The 25,758-nt window shown below is 51.3% G+C and overlaps 1 protein-coding gene across 10 annotated transcripts in view; it reads right to left on the bottom strand.

The window, feature by feature from the left end:
- The window catches only part of PPP1R13B (protein phosphatase 1 regulatory subunit 13B), a 100,778-nt gene that overhangs the window by 1,925 nt on the left and 73,095 nt on the right, over positions 1-25,758 (bottom strand). For 9 of the 10 annotated variants that reach the window (XM_047864489.1, XM_047864485.1, XM_047864492.1 and 6 more), the window contains exons 5-15: positions 17,282-17,383; positions 15,356-15,530; positions 14,385-14,581; positions 11,804-11,968; positions 8,911-9,091; positions 5,088-5,257; positions 4,211-4,709; positions 2,136-2,914; positions 1,407-1,544; positions 1,197-1,330; positions 282-448 (exon numbers count right to left, since the gene is read on the bottom strand). In XM_047864489.1, the coding sequence (XP_047720445.1) occupies positions 282-448; positions 1,197-1,330; positions 1,407-1,544; positions 2,136-2,914; positions 4,211-4,709; positions 5,088-5,257; positions 8,911-9,091; positions 11,804-11,968; positions 14,385-14,581; positions 15,356-15,530; positions 17,282-17,383 (2,707 nt within the window). The remainder of the gene's footprint in view (positions 1-281; positions 449-1,196; positions 1,331-1,406; positions 1,545-2,135; positions 2,915-4,210; positions 4,710-5,087; positions 5,258-8,910; positions 9,092-11,803; positions 11,969-14,384; positions 14,582-15,355; positions 15,531-17,281; positions 17,384-25,758) is intronic. The other variant, XM_047864483.1, reaches the window with a different exon arrangement.

Below are 25,758 nucleotides of genomic sequence, written 5' to 3' on the forward strand. Positions count from 1 at the left end.
GCTACTGCTGTGTTGGGTCCCGGGGCCGAGGCGTGTTGCCGGACCAGGCACGCCGTGCCGCATCCACACAGAGAAGCACGGTTTTTAGCGACCAGGCACAGAATCTTTCCGCAACACGGCCCTTCAAACAGGTTTTCAGGAAGGAGCCCAAGGGACGGCATGACTTCCATCCCGAGGAGCTTGGCGGGGTGGCTCCCAAAATGGAAGGGGGCTCCTCCCCGGCCCCGCAGCACCACGCCCAGGGGAAGGGCCCCCGCCCCGTGCCAAGACGCCCCGCGTACCGTAGAGGAACTGGGAACACTGGATGTAGCCTTCCTCCGTCTCTTCACACTTGTCCGCGGCGGTTTCGATGTCGCTGATGGTGGAGGCAAAAATGGCAGCGCCGCTCTCCACCAGCTGTTTGCAGAGGTGGACGCTGTTGCAAGAGGCGGCGCAGTGAAGCGGCGTCCTGGAACGGAGAGCGGGTGAAGGCACGCGAGGCGCTGCCCGGCCAGCCAGGCCCCGGCGGCCTCCCGGGAGCCTCCGGGGCCGTGCTGCGCCTCGAGGCCCAAAGGTTCCCGCGTCGGTCCTCGAAACGGCAGGACTCCTACTGGCCTGTCTCTCGGCCGGGCCGCGTGCCCGCTGCTGGGCGGTGGGGCCTCGGGGGCGGGGGAGGCAGGGGCTGGGAAGCGGCCTATCAAGTAGGTGCCCCTCACGCGAGAGCAGGGGTGCGCTGCGCACGGCTGACGCGCCTTCACGCGGCCACGGCGGTAGGCCTTGGGCGGATTTTGCCACAATTAAAAAACCCCAGATGTTCAAACCACACCAACAAGAGCCTGACGTTGCCAACAAGACCTAGCAGAGGCCTGGGGGCCCCGCGCAGCAGCGGAAGGGCCCTGCGGGCAAACACCGACAAGGCAACCGCAAAGCGGGACTGAGTTTCTGCCACGCAGGTTATCCGGCCATTTCAAACCCGAAAGAGTAACACTTTGCAAAACGCGCAGCCCGCGAAGTTGCTAGCACGTGTACGAAGACACGATCCCAGCTGTGCCTTTCACAAGAGGACTCACGGAACTAAAGTGGGGAGGAGGGGACCAGGCCAGGCGGCCCCGGGGTGCGACAGTAGGCCCGCCCACCCGTGTCCGCTTCTGCCCTCGCCCGACTCCTGGACCGGGGGCCTCCTCCTACCGTAGGCCACGTGCCCCAGGGGCCCTCACCAGCCATCACTGTCGGCAGCGTTCACATTGACCCCAAAATCCAGCAGGAACTTCACGATGTGGTGGTGGCCGGCGCAGACGGCATTGTGCAGCGGAGTGATCCCTTCGTCATTGGGCTTGCTAGGGTCTTCCACCTGAGGACACAAGGCCCTTGTGAGCCCGGCCTCCCAGCAGGTGGGGCAGCCCAGGCCTGCGGCTGCGCTCACTCACCTCGTAGATGACCCTTTGCACCAGGTCAAACTCGCCTTCCAGAGAAGCATCTAGGAGCAGCGCCAGGGGGTTGAACCGGACTCTCAGCCCGTGCCCTGTCCGCTCCGAGTTAGGCTTCTTCAGGTTGGTCCGTTTGCTCTGCCGGGAAGGAAACATGCTTCTGATTTACAGGTAATGTGCCAACGCACCAAGCCGCGGTGGAGAGGAGGGACAGGGCGAAAGCCGTGGGCAGCGTGTGCACCCGGCAAGGCTGAGCGGCCCCAGGCATCGAGAGGAACGCCCACTCCCAGGGCCCAGCCAGACCCGTTGTGCCACATGCAGCGTGCTCCGGGGGGACGGCACTGCTCAGGGGCACCCACGGTGGGTGATAGTCAAGCTCGGGAGTCAGCAACTCATTCCTACCCACCCCCGTGGACATTCACCTCCCCCTCTCTGCTCCACCAATGCTGAGCTCCCACCAGAAGGCTGTCTAGGAGGTTCTCGTCCCCCTGGCCCTCAAATCCCGACGGCAGCTCCCCTTCCTCGGGGAAACCTGGATGGGCCCTCCAGGGAGAGCTCTGCAGCCTTCCACACCTTTTCAGAGCCCCACCTGTGGACTGCAGCACCGTCCTCCCCCTCGGCCTCAGTGAGGGTGGGGACGAGTCTGGCAAGCCCCACAGTCCCCGGAACTGTGGCTAACACAGCCGGGTCCTCTACAAACACTGGCTGGCTGACTAGGACGACACCCACCGTAGAGGCTCCAGGCGGGGGCACGGTGGGGGGCAGCAGTGGGGGGGCTTGGTCTTCCCCCGGTGAGGGGGCCTCGGCCCCAGGGCTGGGGACCTGTTCTGTGGACGGGGCTGTGGCCACGTTGTTGTTGTCGTCCTCGGCAGGCTCGGCCGTTTGGTGGGTGCTCTGGGGACAGATGAGCCCCTCCGGTTCAGGGGAAGGGAGCTCATTGTCGTTGGCGTCCGAAGACGGGGCAGGCTCGGAGGGGAGTGGGGCTGTGGGCTGGGCGGGGCCAGCCTCTCCCAGGTTCCCGTTGGCATTGGTATTTCCATTGTCCACGTCGGCCAGGGTGCCCATGAAGTCCTGCGAGGGGCCGGGCTGGTAGAAAGGGGTGCCCTCCATGCCGCCGGCCAGGGTGTTGAAGCGTTGGTACAGCAGCTTCTGGATGTTGGGCCCCCCGGGGCCCTCGGGCTCCGTGATGGAGCTGCGCTTCTTTAGGGGCCGGGGCGCGTTGGCCAGCTTCCTGCGCAAGGCCTCCAGGTCGGCGTCACTCTGGTAGCGCAGCGGCGAGTGCACGATGGGCGTGAGCTTGGTGGGGCTGAGCGGCCGCGGCAGGCTCTCCACAGTGCCCGTGCCGGTGCCGCCGTCTCCAGGAGGGGCAGGGCTGTCCTGCTCCGGCTCTTTCTCAGCACTTTCCGAAGGCGGCTGGGACTGCGACGTGCTTGTGGCCGGCGACCCGTGAAGAAACGGTAAGGGTGACGGGGACGTTGACCCGGATGGTAAAACGGGTTTACCGTACACTGGAGGAAACACAGAGGACAGGGGCAGCTAGAGCATCCTGCGGGGCCAGGGGTCTAGTCACCACATCCCTGCGGTCACACAGGAGGTGGGCTCCTACGGAGAACAGGGGTCTGCTCTGGTGCTGCTGAGTCCTGCCTTTAAATCCCGGAGGAAACCTCTGTCCAAAGAACCCCACTGACTCCTTTTGGAAGATAGAGTGCCCCTCTTAACTGGTTTTTACATTTGGGCTTCCACAATTTAGGCTTTTTCAAATGAAAAAAACAAAAACAAAACATGGCTGCAGGCCCAACTTCCCCACCCCAAACCAACCTTCCTTGTTTCTAAGCCGGGGAGAAAGACCCACCTCTAAACAGCATCTGCCCCCCAGGCCAAGTCTCATGCTACGGAATGCAGGCTGCCTCGGACAGGAAGGCCCCGCCTGCTGGCCCAGGCACTGTAGGGCAGGGGGCCAGAGCCCTGCCACAGGTAGCGGGGCTTCCGCTTGGGCGGGGGGTGGGGGGTGGGGGGGGGGTGGGGGGGGTGGGCGCTCCCAGGAGTCTGGAAGCTGCAGCCTCTGCCCAAAAGTCTGTGGGGAGGCCCAAGCCCAGAACTGACCCGCAGGACCCCGCTGTGCAGGTCAGAGTCACCTCCTGCCTCCACGTCCGTGGGGCCAGGCTCCACTCTCTCACCCTTCCTAGGACACCCCAGCTCCCAAAGCGGCAGATGCTCCCTTGCCTCCCCTCCAGGGGCTTGGCTCAGTCACCGCCAGGAGGCCAGGAGGACCACAACTGGGCAGAGCACCCTCACCGGCCCCTGGAAAGCCCCTGCACAAACTTCCACAAAGCAGGAGAAAAAGAGGAACCTCCTTCTGGGAACCGGGCTTCCTGAGTACCACAGGAAGGCAGGTGCTGAGGCAGGAAGTCAGTTCCCATGTGACAAAACTCCACCCATCGCCTTTTACCCCAAACTCACATGGACACCTAAGGCCACGCTGTACACAAGAATTAAAATTTTAATCCCAGGGGCGCCTGGGGGGCTCGGTCAGTTCAGCGTCCGACTCTTGGTTTTGGCTGTCATGATCTCACGGTTCTTGACTTCGAGCCCCAAGTTGGGCTCTGTGCTGTTAGCTTGGGATTCTCTCTCTCTCTCCACCCCTCCCCGACCTGTGCTCTGCTTCTCTCAAAAATAAATAAACATTGAAAAAAAAAGTTTTTTTAATCCAAAATAGTTTGTGACCCGAATGTAAGGCTATGGACTGGCACTTGAAGTAAAAGCATGACTCCCTAGCCCCAAGACAAGGTACAAACCCACTGTACCTGCTTTAACAGACTTATTTAAGGTGCTGTGCACCGCTGGCTGGTAATTCTTAGGAGGCGTGGCTTGCTGGAGGTACATGGAGTAGATGGAACTTGAATTCACTGTCTGGGGTCCTTTCCTGGGGGACTGTGGCCTTGACCCTTTATCAGCCAGAAAGGGCCTAATGGCCACAGTCAGTGGGAGTTCAGGTTTGCTGTCCCCAGCCGGGAAAGCAGGCGGCCCCGCCGGCGGGTACGTGGGACTCGGCGGCACAGAGATCCTCTGCTGAATCTGCTGTGAGGAAGCAGACGTGTGGCCACCCGAGGTGGGCAGCGGGGCGGGTTTTTGCCGGCTGGGCGGGCCTGCGCCGGGCCTGGGCAAGCTGCCCTCCTTCCTCCTCTCCAGGGAGTTTGTGGAGCCGGGGCCCACGGGCGCAGGGCTGGGGTATGTCCCGTAGCTGGGAGGCAGCTGCTTGCCGACACCAGGGAGGGGGGGTGGCACTTTACCGATCTCGACGCCCTAAATTGAGATGTTAAGAAGAAAAACAAAGTCACCCTTTGAAAAGTTAAGCGTATTTCTAGCCACAGTCACAAGAGAAAACAAAGTCGGACTTGTAATCCTTCAAATCAGCTTGTGACCAGGCACAGGGCCCACCGTGGGAATCAGGCCCATCACCCGCCCATGATGGAACAATCCTGAGCGATACACATCTCCACTCGCAGGCGCTCAGTGCTGAGGGACCACAGTCTTCTTCAGACTCGGTCATAATTTAGATACAAGCAGGATTAACTTGCCTCGTGACACCTCCCACCTCACAGCCCTCAGATGAAGATAAAGGCTGAACAGTGATACAGTGAGGACCCTGTCTGTGTTTTGTGACAGGGACAAACGGCCTACCAGCTTCTCTGTGGCTCCTAAAGTTGACAAGGGCACAGGCTGGCTCGAGACGGCCCCTTGCTTGAGAGGACCCTCCACGTTTGAGTCCTTCCAGTCCACACTGGCGATCTGCGTCGGCTTCACTGAAGAACTAGAATTTTGTTTTAACGTTGGCCAGTTTCCATCATTGGCTTGAAAAGAACACAGAATTTGAGTATAATTTTTCCTCGATTTAGCTGAACCAACCTAAGAACAGCCCTCTGCTAGAAACAAAGATCGGCTCTGACGGAGCTCCGTTACCCAGGCGGCCGGCCACCCCTGCCCGCACACAGGCTTGTGCACAGCAAGACCAAGGGCGGCGTCTGCTGGCCAGGCCCCGCCAGCGCCCGCACCGCCTTCCCGTGTACAGAGACTCAGTCACCATGCACAGGGCTGCTCCAACCCAGGCGAGGGGCCAGAGGACGGTGGAAACGCTCCCGGGCCCCTATCTAAATGCAGGTCAAATCGACCACATCGACACCAGGAAATAAAATGAGCCTGAGCACTTACTTTTCAAACGTTACTTACAAAACCAGTCACATACAGCAACGGTCACATACAGCAATAGAAACAAAAGATTTATCCTTTGACTTCATAACAGGCTTGACCTGTACCACCTTCCACATTAAAAGAAAAATTTGACTTTCCTCTGTTAGAAACTTCTATCCTCTCGAAATAACTTATGAGCAGAAGAGGCCAGTACAAGCTCCCCTGATTGGCGTAGCAGGTTATCATTCTGTTGCAGTGATCAGAAAGCAAAGTCACGTCCAGGTTTTTAGGAAAGCTGCTGAAAAGCTGCTCTTTAACAAGGCACTTTCCAAACTGAAAAAGGGTGCAGAAGCAACCCCTCCAAGCAGCCACAGCCACGTGAGTACATTCTAGCACCTGCAGGGGCCACATTACAGCCTCCGACTCAGGCTCCCGCTGCCAGGGCAGGCCCAGGTGCCGGACTGGACCCGAGTGGAGAACACCCAGCCATCAGCCACAGGGAACGGAAAGCAATCAGAAGGAACTGCTCTGGGCGCTTCTGACAGGAACAGCACACCCTCTCTCCTCACCCACCCAGCCAGCGCCAGCAGGTGGGCATAACTAAGGAGCAGGAGGAAAGCCACTCCCCCTCAGAACAACAGCGCCAGAGCCAAGACCTGAGACCCGGGAGACAGCGTGCTCCGAGCCCAAGTGCGGAAGGCCCTCCCGTGCAGTGACCTCTGGGCGCCCTCGCCGGGCCCTGTCAGCGGCAGCCTCACGCGGCGCCAGCCAGGCCGCAAGGGTGCTGGTGAGGCAGTCCAAGGCCCCAGCCCGGACCACCCTGCTCCACGCGTCCGGTCAGCCGCTTCCAGGCAAGAAGCGCGTGCACCTTCAGGAACCCTCGGCCGTACCTTAGATCTGGGGGCCGTCTGCGGGGGGAGGGGTGTGGGCCAGAAGCACGCAGGCTCAGCAAGGATATGCAGAGGTGGCAACTGGGCCGATGGGGAAATGAGCAGGGCCCAGCAGACCATGGAGGGAGGGAGGGGCCGGCCCCAGGGGTCTCAGAGTGGCGCCGGCCAGCTGCTCCAAAAATCCACAACGGGAGCCCCAAAGGGACTGAAAAAGGGACCGGGAATTTCCTTCTTCGGACAGGGGGTGCAGAGGAAAGAGCCTTTATTTTTACTATAACGGATTAAAAGGGACAATTATCTTCAAGTACGATGGGAGGTTCTCGCACAGGAGGTAAAACTGAAGTTTTTAACGAACTCAAAAAATCATCTGGATTTCCTAAAACAAAACCCAAAATCCCCTGCTGTGCCAGCATCTGTCAGACCCTTTCCTGAGGAGGGTGTGGTGTGTGGCCCGGCCCAAGCTTCACACCTGTCTGTTGAAGGAAGGGACAAACTGTGATTATGTGGCATTTTTCTCAAGCCTAGATGTGATGAGCAGACCCTTCTCAGTTTGGAAAAATAAACGATTGCTGATTCAGCAGTATCAGAAAGGGCCAGAGCCCCCACTGGGCCTGCCAGCTGACGTACAGTTTGCAAATGAGTCTGCAGAGTGCCCTGAGGGGCTGCGGTCAGGCCCGACGGCGAGGTCTGATACTGTCCACGAGCTGGTCACTCTGGGCTTCCCATGGCCATCTGTGTGACACGGCACCAGAAGGACAGTCGACAGCATGAGTTAGGGTCCCCACGGGGAGGTTTCTCACCCCAGCTCCACACCTGGGCGGGATTCTGTCCCCAGTGTGGGGGACACAGGTTTCTTGTGTGCGGTCACCTTACACCGCAGTGGAAAGAACAAGGCTGGTGCTGAACTTCTGAAAGACACGTTCTCCAGGCCCAGAAGGGTGTCCTTTCCTCAAAACCCTTGTGAGACGGCCCAGCCTCACACACCCACAGAGAAGAGGGGAATGGGAGACGTCCTTGGCTTGGGAAGTCAGCAGAGGGGCGCCTGGGGGGCTCAGTCGGTTGAGCGTCCGACTTTGGCTCAGGTCATGATCTCGTGGGTTGTGAGTTCGAGCCCCGCGTCGGGCTCGCTGCTGTCAGCCCGTCAGCACAGAGCCCACTTCGCATCCTCTGTCCCCCTCTCTCTGCCCCTCCCCCACTTGCACTCTCCCCAAAATAAATACATAAACAAACAAACAAACAAATAAATTAATAATAAAACAAAGTGAGCAGAGAAGTAGCTGGCTGTACTAATTATCTGCCCTGGAAACAAACACCTACTCCCACAGTGGGGCGGTTCAAACTATAAATAACCGCTTCTCAAAGAAAGCTGCAATTAGAGACTCGCACCAACCATGCACTCCACGTGGCTGCTGAGACACGGCCGCGGAGAGAGCCCAGCCAGGGCGCGTGGCCCACGACGGCCGGTGACGCTTATCCTGCCGGGGTCACAACAAGCCCTGACACCCCACAGCAGGAGTGGCAGCCTTGTTGCTGCTCAGACTGGGCAACAGGGAAGAGGACACGAGCGAACGGAAGACTGCCAAGCTCCACCCCCAATCCTGACAACAGGGGCCTGGCCCAGCCTGGCTCAGCCTGGCTCAGCACGGCCTAGCATGGCCCGGCCCAGCCCGGCCCGGCCCGGCCTGGCCCTGGACTGGTGAGCGAGGGAAGGCCGTGCGGTTTGCACCTGTGCCCCGCCATCCCACGTCTTACGGGGAGACATTCAGCCCAGCGTAAAGAAAATCTTACTGCAAAGCAGCTCCGGCTTCCTCATGTTTGGAAAGCAGCCGCCTTCTTCCAAGAAGGGAGAGCAGCCTCCCCATGGAGAACCCAGCCTGCCCTTGGTTGGGAACGGGAGGCTGCACAAGGCTTCCCAGCGTCCCCAGGAGTGCTACACGCCAGCACGGTGCTGGTCCCACCGCATGATTCGGTGTGGCCGAGGGCCAGAGTGATGGTCTGCAGACCTCTGGATTGGTTAGGAACGCGCCAAGTGGGGAAAGGGAAGACCAGCCCCAGCGCACTGTCCACAGACAGGCTACCCCTCTGCTGGGATGGGCAGCAGGCGAAAGCGCCCTCACCCGGAGACAAAACCTGCGGCACGAGCAGATCGGGTCCGAAGTACTCTGTGGTTTGAAAAGCCACACAGTAAAGACACTCAGCTCAATAAAGAGAATCTGTTCTCATTTTGGGGCCGTATCGCTGCCATGGTGGCACACAGCTCCCCAACACCGCCCTAGCGGGCCAAGGGGGAGACAGTACCTGGGGGAGACTGAGGGTGGGCAGAGGCTGGGGCGTACCGTGGCGGCCTCCTCTGAGGTTCCTGGCCCCCAGGGTGCCCCTTCCCTGTTCACCTGCTTTCCTCCAAGACGAGGGCCCGGGCCACTCACCGGATTTGGATCTTCCGTGGGCAGCACTTGAGGCGATAGTGAGAGACTGGGGCTTTATGGGGTCCCCTGGGACAGAATAGCCACCGGCACTGGGGACCTGGATATAAGGCCCCACTGCAGCAACCCTGCCAGGCGTGCTGAGCGGCGACTGTGGTGACGACGTGCCATTCACACGGCTCAGCTACAAAATGGGAAGAAATGAGAGTTAAGGTTCTCCTAAATTAAAGAAATCACAAGCCTAGTATGACTGACTGCTCTCACCTGAGCCACTCACTAAATAATGTGCCCTCAGGAAGCTCCATCACCCTAAAAAATCAGTATCTAGAAAGGGCAAGTGTTGAAAGAAGGGCCTCAACCCACAGTCCCACACAAGTGATTCTCTTTGACAACTCCTACCTATTTGCGAGCTGGGAGAAACAGGGGCTGGCGATGGAACAGAACAGCTTCCCAGGACACCTCTGCGGAACCCTCTATACTGGGGGATGCTCTCCCTCCCTCCCCGAGGTGGGCAGAGGCATCGGTCAAAGCCTGGGCTCTGAGCCTGGTTTCAAATCCTGCTTTGCCACTTATTCACTGTGCTGCCTTGGGCAAGTGAAAGTGACCTAATGGCTCTGAACCTCAGTGCCCATGTCTGTCAAGTCAAGTTGAGGCTTGGTGTAAGGACTGAACAAGCCGTGCAGGGCACAGCGACAGGGCCTGGGACCAGGAGACCCTCTGACCAGTGCCCTGAAGACAACCCTGCCATTCTCAGCAAGGACACCACACTATAGCCAAGGACGCTGATCACGTGATGCTGCCTAACAACGAGAGGGTCCACAACAGGGATCTAAATGGAGAGTCACGGACACCTTAGGGACCCCAGGTAGGCTGTAAGAGATCCATAACCTCCTACAATTGTTTGCAAAATTCTGCATCCATGAGCATGTATCATTTTAGGGAGAGGGTCCAGGACTCTGACAACTGCCCAAAGGGGCCTAGGACCTTTGGGTGGAGACACATTTCTGCAGAGGCACCACATTCTTCAGGATCACCTCAACTATCAGGTGGAATGTAAGAAGTAACGTCTACCTAGCCATCTGTGATGGTTCATTTTATGTGTCAACTTGGTTAGGCCACAGGTATCTACTCAAACAGGCCTAGATGCTGCTGTGAAGAGACCAATGTCTAAATCACTAGACTGTGAACGAAGCGGACTGTTCTCCACAGCGTGGGTGGGCCGTGTGCAATCGGCTGAAGGACTTGAGAGAGAAAAGACTGACGTGCTCGGAGAAAGAGGCCCCCGGGCCTGCAGACGACCTACAGACCTGAGCAGCGGCATCAAGGGCCCCTGCGTGTCCGGGCTGCAGGGGTCAGGCATGTAGCCTCCACAGCCACGTGAGCGAGTTAAAGTCAGTCTATACACCCAGCAGTCACTCTCCACATCCCTGCTCATTCCGCCTCTCTGGAGAGCCCTGACCGATGGCGCACAGCCAGAAAGTGCTGCGTGAGCAAGAGGACGATACTCGAAAGAGCAAGGAGAACCATCATTTGACCATGGTATCTCCCCTGCCAGGTAAGTATGGGAGAACTGTCATTTGAAAACACAGAGTCCTACAGATCAACCACGAACTCTCTGGTCTAAAAAAAAAGGGGGGGGGGGGGTAGATTGGTTTGTAAATAAGAGATTTCACCTGTCACCACTCATTAGGACAAAGAAATGGCAGTCCCCACCCCTCACCCCAGCCCACCCAGGCAGAGCCCCAGAAGGGCTCTCACTGGCCTCCCGGGAGCTGCCTCCAGAGCCGCAGCAGCTGACAAGAGGTTACTCGTCAAACTGTCAAAGTACCAATTACGGAGTGTGGACGAGGACACTTGGGGAGCTGTTCCCAGCTAGCTGGTGCCCACGCCCGCCCACCTCCCCGTCCCGCTCCAGCCCTGCACTCAGGCACTGCTTCCTTCAAACCCTGGCGCCACCATGGAAGGCAGGCCAGGAGCCACGCATAGCAGTGCCTCGTCCCCCAAGCTCTTGGGAGTGCTCCTGCTCACTGATGTGCCGAGAGTTAACGGCAGGACTCGGGGACACCCGGCGAGGAGGTCAGGGAAAGGGGCGACAGGCCCCGGGATGTGGGGTGTTGTAGAGAAGCTGCAAAAGGAGTGAGGTAATGACCTAGAAAGATACCCGTGTCGCAGTTAAAAAAGACGAGGAGAAGAGTGAAAATGATATAATTCCTACAATTCCATTTTCAATTAAAAATTAAGTACCTTTTTGTCTGTATTAAGCAAAAGACTGGAATCATTAAAACTATCCTGTTTGGAGAATGGGAATAGGGTGGCAGGAACTTTCAAATTTTCTTTTAAGTATTTCTGCACTGTTTTCATTTTCCAATGAGCATTTATTACCTTTGAAAGTCAAAATACCAAATAAAGATTTTTAAAAAGCACTAACCCTTTATAGAGCACTTTGCTGCAGAGTTTACAGAGCCCTCCCACATGGGTTATTCTAAGAATGCCCATGACGACTGCTGGGGCAGGCAGGACATATCAATTTGCAGCGAGGACTCGAGTCTGCACAGGTCAAGGAATGTGCCCACGTGGCACAGCTTCAAGTGGCAGAGTGGGACCGACCATGCCCGGGTGCTGCCAGGCCAGAACCACAGCTTCCCCGAGGGTGGAGACACAACAGCACAGGGAAGATGGGGGTGGGAGACAGTGGCTGTGGCTGTGGCCAGGGAGGTTTTGATTTCACATACCAGGAAATAAATGTGGCTTTGGAAAGAGTTTTCTACTGTCTTTTTTTTTTTTAATGGTTTATGGCCAATTTATGTTTTATCAGCTGTGACAGATGGGGGAGCAAAATGCCATTATAGTGAAGATGTGCAATTGTGCATTGAATCATTTTTAGTAGCTATCTTACACAAATATTTTCTTTCTCACATGCCTGAATTTTCTTCCCATAAAGACGTTCACGCAGTTCATTGATCCGCTTGTCCATCACGGCCACCTCCATGTTGCGTTTATTCAAGAGTTCCTTCTGCTGCTGGAGCTTTGAAGTCTGTTCCTGGTTAAGCTGATTACGAATCTGCAAAATAAAAAGTACGACTTTCATGATTTGCATTAAACAAATTCTCACTGCCAGGTAAAGTAAAAACAGAAGAAAAAGTAGTAACGTTAAGTACTTATGTGTATTTATAAAATGCACGGTCACCCATGTGCTAAATGTTCCACAGGTGTACGTGGATGGCTCCAGAACGGAGTTCTTCTGTGTCTGCAAGCAAACGTCTTCTTTAGAGCACACGGAGTGACCGGTACTAGTGACGGCCACGGAAGATCATGACCGTGGCCCTTGGCAATGGCACTTTACCGAGCATGTCCTCTAGGGACCCAAGGACAGGTGACTGCTCCACCCCACACAGTCCACTGAATGAGGCATCCTACTGCGGAGGTGGCAAGAAATTCACAAAGGATGGCCTTGCTCTCCAACTGGAATGTGTGGTGGCATTTTAGCGGCTTGTAGCCAGCACTTAAAAAAATGAAATACAGAACAGAAGGCATCAGTGTGCACCACACACAGAAGGTTAAGCCTTGTTAAGCTCTTTCAGATGCACATGTGTGTGCCAGACAGGCGGCAACGTGGACTCTGTGACCTAGGTTGCAGTCAGAAAACTTGGCAAATGAATCAGTGTAAGTCAATATACTACATCCATCACGCCTCAAAAAAAAAAAAAAAAAAAATCCTTAAAAACCCTGCACTTCTGGAGCACCTGGCTGGCTCAGTAGGTTAAGCATCCGACTCTTGGGTTTTGGCTCAGGTCATGATCTCACGGTTTTGTGAGTTTGAGCCCCACGTTGGGCTCTGCGCGGGCAGCACGGAGCCTACTTGATATTCTCTGTCTCCTTCTCTCTCTGCCCCTCCCCTGCTCACACGGTCTCTGTCTCTCTCAAAATAAATAAACTTAAAATAAACCCCTGAACTTTTAATAATTGGTTAAAATGTAAAAGAAGCCATACATTCTTTATTTCTATGCATTTACATTAGAGAACTTAACAGCAACAAAAGTAATTTTACTCTCTGTAGTTACATATTTTCTTTTTTTTTTTTTATTTTTAATTTTTTTTTTTTAACGTTTATTTATTTTTGAGACAGAGAAAGACAGAGCATGAACGGGGGAGGGGCAGAGAGAGAGGGAGACACAGAATCGGAAGCAGGCTCCAGGCTCTGAGCCATCAGCCCAGAGCCTGACACGGGGCTCGAACTCACGGACCGCGAGATCGTGACCTGGCTGAAGTCGGACGCTTAACCGACTGCGCCACCCAGGCGCCCCTGTAGTTACATATTTTCATTTCATAAAAATGATATAATAACTTTTCGGGCAAGTGCCAACAGAACTGTAAAACTTGTTTCTGGCTTGAAAAATCATCCGCTGAATGATAACTTCTGAGAAATGGAAATCTTGAGGACTGTTCTGGACTGAATGCGTCATCCCCAAATCCCTATGTTGCCTTCAGTGTGATGGTAGCTGGTGGTGGGGCCCCCGTGACGGGTCGGTGCCTTATCAGAGGAAGGAGAGAGGCCGGAGCTGTGAGGACACAGCAGGCAGCCAACCCTCACCAGGAACCTAATGTGCCGGTACCCTGCCCTTGGACACCCCGCCCGTGGAGCTGTGAGAAAATCGACGTCTATGGCTAAAGTCCCCCAGTCTGTGGAGGTCTGTGACAGCAGCTGAAGCTGAGTGAGGCGACGATTTAACAACAGGCATCTCTCTCATCAAAACACAGTGTACACGGAGACATCAAACGTCACCGAAAGCTTAACTTTTCCCCCAGTTCATCATATTGCCAATCAAATTCCATACTGAATCTCTGCACTGAAACGTGCTAAGAGTCACCAAAAAACACACACTGCGTGACTTGCTCATATGAAATTTCCAGAATAGGCAAATCCAGAGACAGCAGATTCACGGTTGCCAGGTTAGGGGACAGGGGGTGTGGGGTTATGGTGAAGAGGGACGGGGCTTCTTTCGGGGGTGGTGGAGACGTTCTAAGATGGACCGTGGTGGTGGATGCAGAACTCTCTGAAGATGCTCAAAACCAGCTAATTGTACACTCGCCGTGGGTGAGCCATACGCTATGTGAATTAAATCGCAATGCTGTTTTAAAAATTCTTTGTCCCGGGGGTGCCTGGGTGGCTCAGTAGGTTAACCGTCTGACTCGATTTTGGCTCAGATCATGATCTCACAGTTTGTGGGATCGAGCCCCACGTCAGGCTCTGTGCCGACACCTGGAGCCTGCTTGGGATTCTCTCTCCCCGTCTCTGCCCCTCCCAGGCTTGTGCTGGCTCTCACTCTCCCTCTCAAAGTTAATAAACGGTGTAAAAAAAAAAAAAAAAAAAAAAAAATCCTTTTTACTGAGTACATTTTGTGCCTACTATTAAACTATTAAGAAGAAAGCCTGAAAGAGGCCTTAATGTCACTGCTCCCCACACCCAGCGAAGTCACCTGTAGCTCTTGGTACAGTCTTTTCAACTCCGCCGCCGCCGGTCCCGCCAGCTTGCCGTTGTAAGACTGGAGGCCGCTCAGCTTTCCTTTCTTTAAATCTTCCAGTTGCTGACTGAGCTGATCAACTCTTAATATTGCACTTTGTACTTCCTGCTTCTTTTCCTGGAACATGGCGCTGAACCTTTCTATTTCGGCAGCTAAAATGTCCCCCCGATAAAGAAAAAGACATCATTTATTGATATTTGTGTGCACGCGTGGCATTTTGTTATTCTGGTTTTGTGATTTCTTCACTTCTGTGCATTCAACTCGGCTGTGGCATCACCTAGTGCTAGACTTTGGGGAGAAAACTGTGATATACGTAATCCAATGCACTTTCTGACAAGCCTCTGGAATACATGATGTGACTGCCCATACAGCAAACTATGTGTGCACTAATTACTGAATATGCTTTAATTGGGGCAGCCAGTCCAAAGAGTAGCTTGGCCAAGCCACTTAGGAATCTCAATGCACCAACAGACCAAAGTCTTTGTAAGGGGCATGAATCCAAGTCTGTCTTGCTGGTCACCGTCACACAAAGTAGGCACTAACCAAATTGATAATGGAACAAAGAACCACACACACAAAAGTAAGAAATGAGCATCTGTATGGTTTATCTTACTATGCAGATGAAGTTTAGGCCGTTCAATTTAAAGAGACCCTCCTGATGAGTGGAGTCTCACGGCGCCGTGGCCCCAACGCAGAGGGCGGCTAACATGTTACAAATGTTAACAACGGGCCTGCCCACCGCACTGAGAGACTTTCTAGGATCCCTTAACCTATCCGCATCCTTGGAGATGCAGGTATCGGAGCAACACGTCACTGCGCTTTCTATAGCAAGATGTGACACTGGTCCGTGCGTGCAAAGCGTCCAGAAGCTGGACTCTCATCTCATCTACCCCTGAGCACGGGCACCGGGCGAGGCACAAACGTACACAAGTTGCCGTTCATGATTTTGCTGTAGTCTACTTGTCCTCTCATGGCGCGGATTTTCTTCAGCTTGTTTTCCTGGGCTTCGACCCGCTCTTTCAGTTTCTGAAGCTTTTCATTTTCAGAGATAGACTGCTGCTGACGGCGCTCCTGCTGCTTTAGGAAATGTAAACGTTGTTCCTGACAAAAGAACGAAACAGGTGACTGCGAAAATCGAAGCAGATGATCACTTTCATACATTAAAAAAAGGTCTCGGTGTGTGATAGCACAGCATCAGCTATCGTTAAACTGCCCACGGACTCTTGCGGACGTCAGCCCACACAAAACGGAACGCCTGGGCACATACAGCTGAAGACCTTGATGAGGGCGCTGTACTCCGCACACCGATCTACACACTCAGTTCACATAAACACCTCCTCAGTCTCTCAGCGGGAGGACGGCCCGCGCGCCACACCCGCTCACACAGTCTCATCTTCATCCTGTGTGAAGCCCCGTCCAGCCTAAGTTTCCTGCTGTCGGTTGCACGTTTCCTGCTGCCACAAAGCAGCTTCCCCAGGTCCCTTATTTATCTCTTAAAGGAAACCGGCACTGAAGCAAAGGGCTTTATACTGAAAGAAGACAAGTTGATCAGTAAGGAAATAAACCTCTAATTTGCTAGGTCACAATGAACAGTCAAGGAAGTGTTTGTTTTCTTTAGGGTTAAGTTTCTTTGAAACTAATGAAACATTCCAAATGAAAACAGGACAATCCTAGAGTAAAAATATACGCAATACTCTTCAAGAGTCTTTTCCCTATTAGTGTGATGGGGTAACAGTTGACGTGAAATACAGTCCCACATGTACGTGTAAAATATACCTAAGTAAGGAGAGGATTAAGTGTGATTATGTAGGAATCACACGTGACACTCCAAAGTAAGGAAACATGTGCTTGAATGCGTACAGCATATACTTGTGTTAGCATTAACTTGTAATTTATGCTGCTGAAAATATCTAAGAATTTCCTTATTGGTAATACTCTTGGATCAGTATTTGGAAAGGAAACAAAAAGCAGAACTAGAGAATGTCATAACTGCATAACACTATGTGCACTTCATCTGAGAAACCTTATTAATGGGATGAAATACTTCCCAATTTACTTAACTCTAAACTGTTTTTTTTTATTCTTGTATATCCAATAAACCTTGCGAGACAACTTTTCTTCCTGCAAGACAACTTTTAAAAACAAGCCCAATTTATGCCATAATATATCCACATAAAAGTGGATATAGTACAATGAATTATATGGTCACTCAATAAATGAAAAAAGTGGGATTGGACATTTGGCTATGAAGCAAATCTCTCTACAGAGAAAGCAATAAGAACCCAGGCAGAAATGTTTCCATATTCTCCTTATACAGCAGTTTCAGAGATCATTCCAACAAGAATATTCTTCAGCAGGCCTGGGTGATAGGGCTGATTTTTCAGTCTGTGATAAGAAACGGTTCAAATTTTGTTACGGCATCTCAATGACAAATGCACAACTCGAGTAGGTAGAGAGCGTTAACTCCGCCCTGCGTCGTCACAAACCAAAGTCCACATGGAGTGGCATAAAGGAAGCCTAGATAACCAACTGTCATTGTTTTGTGGGCCCATGACCAGTGTCTTCCTCCAGATTTCAGCTACAGCTGACTAAGGTCAACCACCTCCTATTCTGGGGTATCTGAGTGTGGGTGTCAAGGGTCTTGCTCAGATACCTTCCCAACTCGAAGAAGCTACAGTATTCATGTATCATTACGGAAGAGGTAACAAAGACAGGAGGACGCTGTGTTCGATACTTCCGTGACCTGGTCCTACCTACAAGTGCTGCTCATGGGTGTGTTCGCTCCAGTCTAAAGAAACTGCTGAATAACACTCTTTACGAACATTTTCCCACCTCTGCTTTTATAAACTCACCTTGGCAACCAACATTTGCTGCTGATTTTCAATTTGCTGCTGTTGCCTGGCTGCCATATCTTGGAGCTCTGAGAGGGTAAGTTCTACACGTGGATTTCCAACCTATGGGGAGCAAAACACGGTCAGGCTGCAATGTAAGGTCTATCTGCATAATCGTTTTTCTCGTGTCAGAACAAATATACATCAGGATCTTAAAGAGCCTCCCTTGTAGAAGTTAGGATAATACAAATTACTTGGTACATAAGAACTTTTCTCACTCGTTGACAGCTTTTATTAAATAGAAATAACAGCTTTTTAAATATACCAGATACTATATTCAAAAGGGACGTGGATGCCTGGGTGGCTCAGTCAGTTAAGCACCCGACTTCGGCTCAGGTCATGACCGTGCGTTCACGGGTACGAGCCCTACATCAGGCTCCATGCTGACAGCTCAGGGCCTGGGGCCTGCTTCCGATTCTGTGTCTCCCTCTCTCTCTGCCCCTCCCCCACTCATGCTCTGTCTCTGTCTCTCAAAAATAAATAAACGTTAAAAAAAATTTTTAAAAAAAAGGGGCGGGCAGACACACACACATACACACACACACACACACACACCAAGAGACACACTTGTGGGAATGCAAACTGGTGCAGCCACTGTGGAAAACCATATGAAGTTTCCTCAGAAAATTAAAAATAGAACTATCATATGACCCAGTAATATGGGTCTACTACTGGGTATTTAGCCAAAGAAAATGAAAACACTAATTTGAAAAGATGTATGTACCCTTATGTTTATTGCAGCATTATTTATAATAGCCAAATTATGTAAGCAGCCTGTGTCCACTGACAGACGAATGGACGGAGAAGATGTGGTGTGCACACAGACAACGGAATATTACTCGGCCATAAAAAACGAAGCAGTGCCATTCAGAACATGGATGGATCTGAAGAGGACAGTGTTACGTCAGAGAAAGATAAATACCGTATGATTTCACCCACGTGGAACTTAAGAAACAAAACAAAAGAACAAAGAAAAAAAGAGACAAACCAAAACACGGACTCTGGAGAACTGATGGTTACCGGAACTGGGGGTGGGTGGGGAGGGAAGGGCGGTGGGGGATGGGAGAAACAGGCAAAGGGGATTAAAAGTACACTTATCCTGATGAGTCAAGTATGGAAGTGCTGAATCACCGTATTGTACACCTGAAACGAATATAACACTGTATGTTAACTATACTGGGGGGAAAAGGGGGGGGGGTCCCAAACCTTTTTTTGATTGGCTATTTAAGGATGAATCTGAATGAATGGAGATGTCAAATGTTTGAGAATACACAACCTAAAAAATGAATGTGTAGCGACCCTTGGGGACAAATGTCATTTTACTGCCACCCGGTCTCAAGAAGCTAAAAAATACAGACGATTCTAAAAATACAAATACCTCCTTAAAAACACCGAGGACTGACCCACTGCTGACAGAATTCTGTACGAGGAGTGAGTACGAAACGGTAAGATCCAGAGCAGCGGTCACTGATGGAACTGGAAGGCACGTCCCTATGCTCTGCTGCTGATTAGTAACACCAGGCTCTGGACTAGGTGCCTCCACCGGTGAGGGTGCCTGAGCCTCACCGTAACAGTACCGGGTGAGAACGTTACATCCCCGTTCTACAGGGGAGAAAACGAGCGCGGAGGAGTTCAAAGAATCTTCCACAGGTCAGACGGCCCACGTGGCAAAGCAGGGCACAGGGTCCTTGTTTCCGACCATCGGTATAGCACGCTCTTTGCTAAACACGAACTGCCTGTAGCTACCACGCTGGGCATGTTACAGGCGGTGTGACATGATCTTCGTAACAAGTGTGTGTGGACTGTATGTGCGCCCCACGCTGGGGGAGGAGTCACGGGGGAGAGGTGCAGGGACACGTGTTAGGGCACCCTCGGAGGCGGTGAAGGGGCAGAGTTACTTTCCAGCCAGGCTGGTCTCCCTCCGATCCCTCCTGTGGCAGCGTCCAGCCCCTCCCCAGCCCACTACTCTCTACTTTGTTCATCTGTACTCTTAGCAACCCTTTCCCTTTCCACCCTCTTGTAACCCCTGATGCGCTGACTCTGGGCTTCCCCATCTCCCAAGGTGCTCAAGCACGTTCTTGAAAAACGTCCGACGCTGCCATCTGGAACCCCCACTCTGTTTATCTCAGATCCTAAGGGAACAATATGGAGCAAACCCCTTTTCAGAACTAGACACTGTGAACTGCCACATTACAGAAACTTCCATCTGAAAAATAATTTGTTTATTGCACGAGAAGCAAAAATGCCCGGCAATACCCTCAAAATGCCTGAAACTTCTGTTTTAACTCTAATAAGGGCTTGCTAATTTCCACCTACTACAATATTCTAATCACTGCAATAAAAGGTATTTCTCAAACCATTAGAACTCTTACTTCTTGAAGGCATTTTTGACGAGAGAAAAACTATGTCCAGTCACCAAATCTCTCAATTTATGTTAATTTCTTAATTTACAACTTCAACAAACCTTATTTGGTCTCCCCTCCAGCGACTTACAGCAACAGTGAAAAGAGCACAGAGGAGACATTCAACCGGTCACCATCACACTGCACTGCTCTGTCATTTAGGGCAGTGCCGTGTGGCATAAGTAATTCAGGTAGATCTTACGCATACGCTAATGTATGTTGTAACTTCATAACGCTGTACACCTTCAAGAAGACTTTATATACACAAAACTGTGCATCAGTGTGCACAGCTCAACAAATTTTTTCAAAGTGAACATTCTTCTGTGAATTTTTGTTTTTTATTTTCATTTTAGTTCCAGCACAGTTAACACAAAAAATATGGACCACTTCACAAATTCGTGTGTCAACCTTACACAAGAGCCACACTATTCTCTACTGTTCCAGTTTTTTGGCATGTGTGCGGCACCACCCGTGTAACTTCACTGACAAAGTGTGAACGGGGCAGGGGCAGAGAGAGAGAGAGGGAGACACAGAATCCGAAGCAGGCTCCAGGCTCCGAGCTGTCAGCACAGGGCCCGATGCGGGGCTGGAACCCACGAACTGTGAGATCATGACCTGAGCCGAGCCTAAGTCAGATGCTTAACCGACCGAACCACCCAGGCGCCCCTTAACTGTATTTTAACTGAGTTCTAAAAACACCAACCACCATAAACTTATGAGTCAACAAATATGCTACATTTTGTATGTTAGTATATCTTCCCTGAATTATTCAATGTGAAAATTCAGCAAAAAGAAGCACCTTTTGAGTTTTCGGGACAACGAAACCCTTCAATGCAGTCCTTTTATGAGGGGCCTGTCACTGTGCTCCCTCCAGGTCAGCTCAGCCCTCCTTCCAGTTGCCAGGTCTCCACGTGCATTCAAACAAACCTATGACCGAATTCCTCGTTTGTTTCTTGTCATTGCATCGAGTAAGAAGAAATCAAATCCCGTGCCCTGGGCTCCCGGAGGTCCCTCCTGGCCGCGTCACCTCGTGAGCTCAGCTCCAGGTCACAGAGAGGACGAGCCACTTCCACAAGCAGCACGATTGGCGCAGAAGTGGGTGCTCACGCTGTCTCTCAGAAGCGGCCCAGCAGGCTCCCCCACGCAGGGCCCAGAGGACAGGAAGCACCTCGCCGGCCTCCCGCTGCTCTCATACCCTTCCCTGCAGGGGCTGCTGCCTGGGCCCCACGGCTCGGGCCCCTCTCACGAGACGTTCTACCTGCATCTGGACTCTGGGGACATGTCTGTGCTCCCTATGAATGCGGGTTGCTCTCCCATTTCTCACAACAAACGTGGCCCACCCAACTCCACGTCTAAACTCCCCACTCCCCGCGAGAGCAGAGGAAAACAGGCACCTTGGCCCCCAGCCTTCACCATCACGTATCTGGCCATATCCCCTTCTTTCTCCAAACGTCCACAAATCTACCTACAAAAATGATAAAAGACTCAATTCTCTAAGTTACAATACTTTTACATACAAAACACTGACCCGACAGAGAACTGACACTGGGCCCTCTGACTAATGAGACACTTCCAGAGACTCCTGGCCCCGGCAGCTGCAGGGTCCTAGCCCACCACGGGGCAGTGGATTTACGAACCAGTCGGGGCTTCCTCACACTCCAGTGTGGACGGCATCTTCCCAAACTCAAAAGCCCACACTTTTCATTCTGTCGTCCTACAAAGAGCCTACATCCTCCTCACCATTTCAACGGCCTCTCCAGGTTCTTTTTAAAAATGATTTAAGTAATCTCTACTCCCACTGTGGGGCTCGAGCTCATGACCCCGAGATCAAGAGTTGCGTGCTGTACTGACTGAGCCCTCCGGGTGCCCCCAGAGTCTCTCAGCACCTCATTATCACAAGCCCCCTCTGGCCCTTATCGCCTTCCTCCTGATCCCTTCCCCTAATGCCTGTCTGCCTGGAGAGGCCGGAAGCGGCAGTGGCAGTGGAGCTCTGTAAATGAAGAAACGAAACTATGTGCTCTGAGGGGCGTCTGGGGAGCTCAGTCGGTTGAGCATCTGACTTTGGCTCAGGTCATGATCTCATGGTTTGGGAGTTCAAGCCCCACATCGGGCTCTGTGCTGTCAGTGCAGAGCCTGCTTTGGATCCTCTGTCCCCACGCACCGTCCCCCCAACCTTCCCCAACTCATGCTCTCTCTCAAAATAAACAAACACTAAAAAAATAAAACAAACTACGTGCTCGAGATCCCAGCGCGAGGAAGTGACCGAGGACAAGTGGCAAGGCAGTCGTGAGGGGTGACGGGAACTGGAATTGTCCGGAGTGCGATACACATCGCACACCACACCAGGATCCCTCGCTGACCCTGGCTATGCCAGCCAGGATCCGAGACGTGGCAGGTAAGATAAAAGACCAGTGAAATGTCTCCCTGTGTTCTGTGTGTCGCTACTCTGACCAACGAGATAAGATTCTCACAAGGGAAGCAATTAGGATACTCATCAAATTCGACTATGAGGAACAGAACCTGAGCTCAGTTTTCTTTATACTTAGGATCTTCACTGTGAAATAATAAAAACAGCATTTCTCAGCGTAGCAGCGAGGACTCTCGTAAAAGTGCGTGTTCAGCCTGTCCCCTGCCCTAGGAAGGTCACGAGGAACCAGAAGAGCAGGATATTTCACAACCTCACTCAGCCACCCTGGGTCTAGTCACTATGGGAGCTGTGGGTCTAAAAACAAAAAGATTCTCTTAAAATCTCCTTTCCCAAAACAATGAAACCAAACAAGAAGCTAACCCCTCCGTATGTTATTGTTCCTGACTTTACAGAAAGTTCTAATAAAATTATTTCACAACGCCCAAAATAAGCAAAAATAAAACAAACTTTTATGGTCTTAAATTTAAGATGTTAGCAACTTTTAAAAAATTGACAAGCATATAATCTAGACCATCTCATACACAAAATGGCCAAGCTACCCATACTGGTAGTGATGAAAACAGAACGACAACTGGCTAGTTTAGCAAATACACAGTGAAACCAATGTTTACTTTTAAAATCAACTTTATTGAGGTATAGCTTACAAGCAGTAAAAAGCACCCATTTAAAGTACACTGCTGAATGAATTCTGACCCCTGCTGGTCAATTCCATTCCTTTTGGCCACCCCCCCCGTCCCCCCCCCCCCCCCAAACTCCGGATGTGGGGCCTGTCATTCTGTCCTGATAGCCTCGTTCTGTTTCCTGAGAATTCCACGCAAATGGGACTGTACAGTGTGTGCCTCTTTGGGTTGTCTTCCTTCACACCCACAATGCTTCCGAGATTCACGGTGTCGATCCATGTGTCGGTAAACTTGTCATTTTTACTGCTGGGTAGTATTCAGCTGTACGGAGACACCACATTTCGTTTATCCATCTGTTAATGGACATGGGAGCTGTCTCCACTTTTGGACTATGATGACTAAAGGTGTCTTGAGTACTCACGTACCGGTATTTACGCAGACAAGTGTTCTGGCTTCTCTTGGGTAACCGAAGTCAAGGAAGTAGAACAGGTAGGTTGTGTGGTAAGTGTATGCTGAACTCACAGAAACTGCCAAACTGTTTTCCAAAGTGAAACGTAACATTTTACACCGCCACGAGGCACGTAGGAAAGTTCTAGTTTCTCTGCATCCCTGCCAACGCTTGCTGTCAATGTTTACATTTTAATTATCTTCTTTTTAAATAAAATTTTAACATCTTGGCAAAGAAAGGATTTCATAAATATAATTTTAAAAGTTACAAAAAATAATTTTAAAAAGGATAAAAATGTCCACAATTAAGTGATCAAAACCAAACATACTATGACCAGATTTTCAACAAATAAGCTATCAATAAATAAAATTTGCCAGAAGTTAGATAAGGAGAAGGGGCTTATTTCCCAGGCAAAGTCTCCTTTGTACCAATTATGTGTAGGAGTCATGACTCATGAAGCCATCATCTCCCTGAAAAACAGGCTACTAGAACTAAAATGTTAAGATGTTCAGAAAAACTATGACTTACTTGATAATTATGATGGAAACCTTTAGATCACACGTCAAATTGGTACCATGGCTTTAATCAAAAGTATTTTTTTTTTTTGTCTCTTCGGGTAATGTTTTTTTTTTATTTAAAAAAAAATTTTTTTAACATTTATTTATTTTTGAGACAGAGAGAGACAGAGCATGAATGGGGGAGGGTCAGAGAGAGGGAGACACAGAATCTGAAACAGGCTCCAGGCTCTGAGCTGTCAGCACAGAGCCCGACGCGGGGCTCGAACTCACGGACCACGAGATCATGACCGGAGCCGAAGTCAGCCGCTTAACCGACTGAGCCACCCAGGCGCCCCTCTTCAGGTAATGTTTTAAACTTGAGAGTGGTGTTACCATAATTGAGGCACTAAAAATATGTAATAAAGTTTCTCAAAACAAACCACTGTAGACAATTATGCAATATATATACGCACGTCTCCCAACCTAAGCTGTGAATGACATTAGGAAGAAGACTTCGTTTTATATCTTATTCAAACAGCCTGTCAGTATGTGCCAAGTGTATGTTTCTAACGTGCAAAAAACTTATCAAAGATTGCAATTTTATCTATGAAAACAAAAGGATTCACCACCTTGCATAGTGTCCATTCAGGTAATGACTCTAACTATCCCAGTTCCTGAAAAATTATGCCATTTCTCAGGCGTTTTTTTTTTTTCTTTTTGGTATAATGACTTTCACTCAAAACACACTAAATGCTCTGTAAGGAGTGATATTTTGACATTACTTTCAGACAAACAGTCACCAATTTACTCAACCCAGCCGCTGTTCATCAGAGGACAGGATATGGCACAACTCTAAACTGTGCACCAGGCTTGGATGAGTCCCATCAATGTGTTGTGGGTGCACATGCCAAGTGACGAAGAGGGGGTGTCTTCTACGACCCTCTGGTCCACGGTGCATGTGGGTTAGCTCTACCTGTTTTTTTTTTATTTTTTTTTTTTACATTTATTTATTTTTGAGAGACAGAGTGAGACAAAGTGAGAGTGGGGGAGGGGCAGAGAGAGAGAGAGAGAGAGAGAGAGAGAGAGACAAGATCGGAAGCAGGCTCCAGGCTCTGAGCTGTCAGCACAGAGCCCGGAGCCCGATGCGAGGCTCAAACCCACAGTCCATGAGACCATGACCTGAGCTGAAGTCGGACATTCAACTGAGCCACCCAGGTGCCCCTAGCTGAACCTGTTTTGAAGTGCTCTCTTGTTTAGCTTGTGTTACCCTAAAGACGCTTTCCTGGGGCGCCTGGGTGGCTCAGTCGGTTAAGCGTCCGACTTCAGCCAGGTCACGATCTCGCGGTCCGCGAGTTCGAGCCCCGCGTCGGGCTCTGGGCTGATGGCTCAGAGCCTGGAGCCTGCTTCTGATTCTGTGCCTCCCTCTCTCTCTGCCCCTCCCCCATTCATGCTCTGTCTCTCTCTGTCTCAAAAATAAATAAAACGTTAAAAAAAAATTAAAAAAAAAAAAAAGACGCTTTCCTGTCCTGTAACTTTATTTCTGTTTAGATTTTATTTAGTTAACATACAGTGCAATATTGGTTTCAGGAGTAGAATTCACTCATTTATCCCTTACAACACCCCGAGCACATCGAGCACATCGCAAGTACCTTCCTTAATTCCCATTCAGCCCATCCCCCACCCCCTCCACCAACCCTCAGTTTGTTCTCTATAGTTAAGTGTCCACAGGGGTGGGGCGCCTAGGTACTCAGGCAGCTGGCCGACTTTGCCTCAGGTCACGACTCACAGGTTCGTGGGTTTGAGCCTCTTGTGAGTTCACATCCCTCCTTGGGATTCTTTCCCCCCACCCCCTTTGCCCCTCTCATCTCAAAATAAATAAACTTAAAAAAAAAGTCTATTGTGGTATGCTTCCCTCTCCTCTTCACCCTCCGTGCCATACATTCATGTGTTTTGTCTCTAAAATTCCATGTATTAGTGAAATCCTATAACGTCTTTCTCTGAATGAATTACTTTGCTTAGCACAATTCATTCTAGCTCCATCCA

The sequence above is a fragment of the Prionailurus viverrinus genome, chromosome B3 (genome assembly GCF_022837055.1).
Source record: "Prionailurus viverrinus isolate Anna chromosome B3, UM_Priviv_1.0, whole genome shotgun sequence".
Classification (NCBI taxonomy): Eukaryota; Metazoa; Chordata; class Mammalia; order Carnivora; family Felidae; genus Prionailurus; species Prionailurus viverrinus.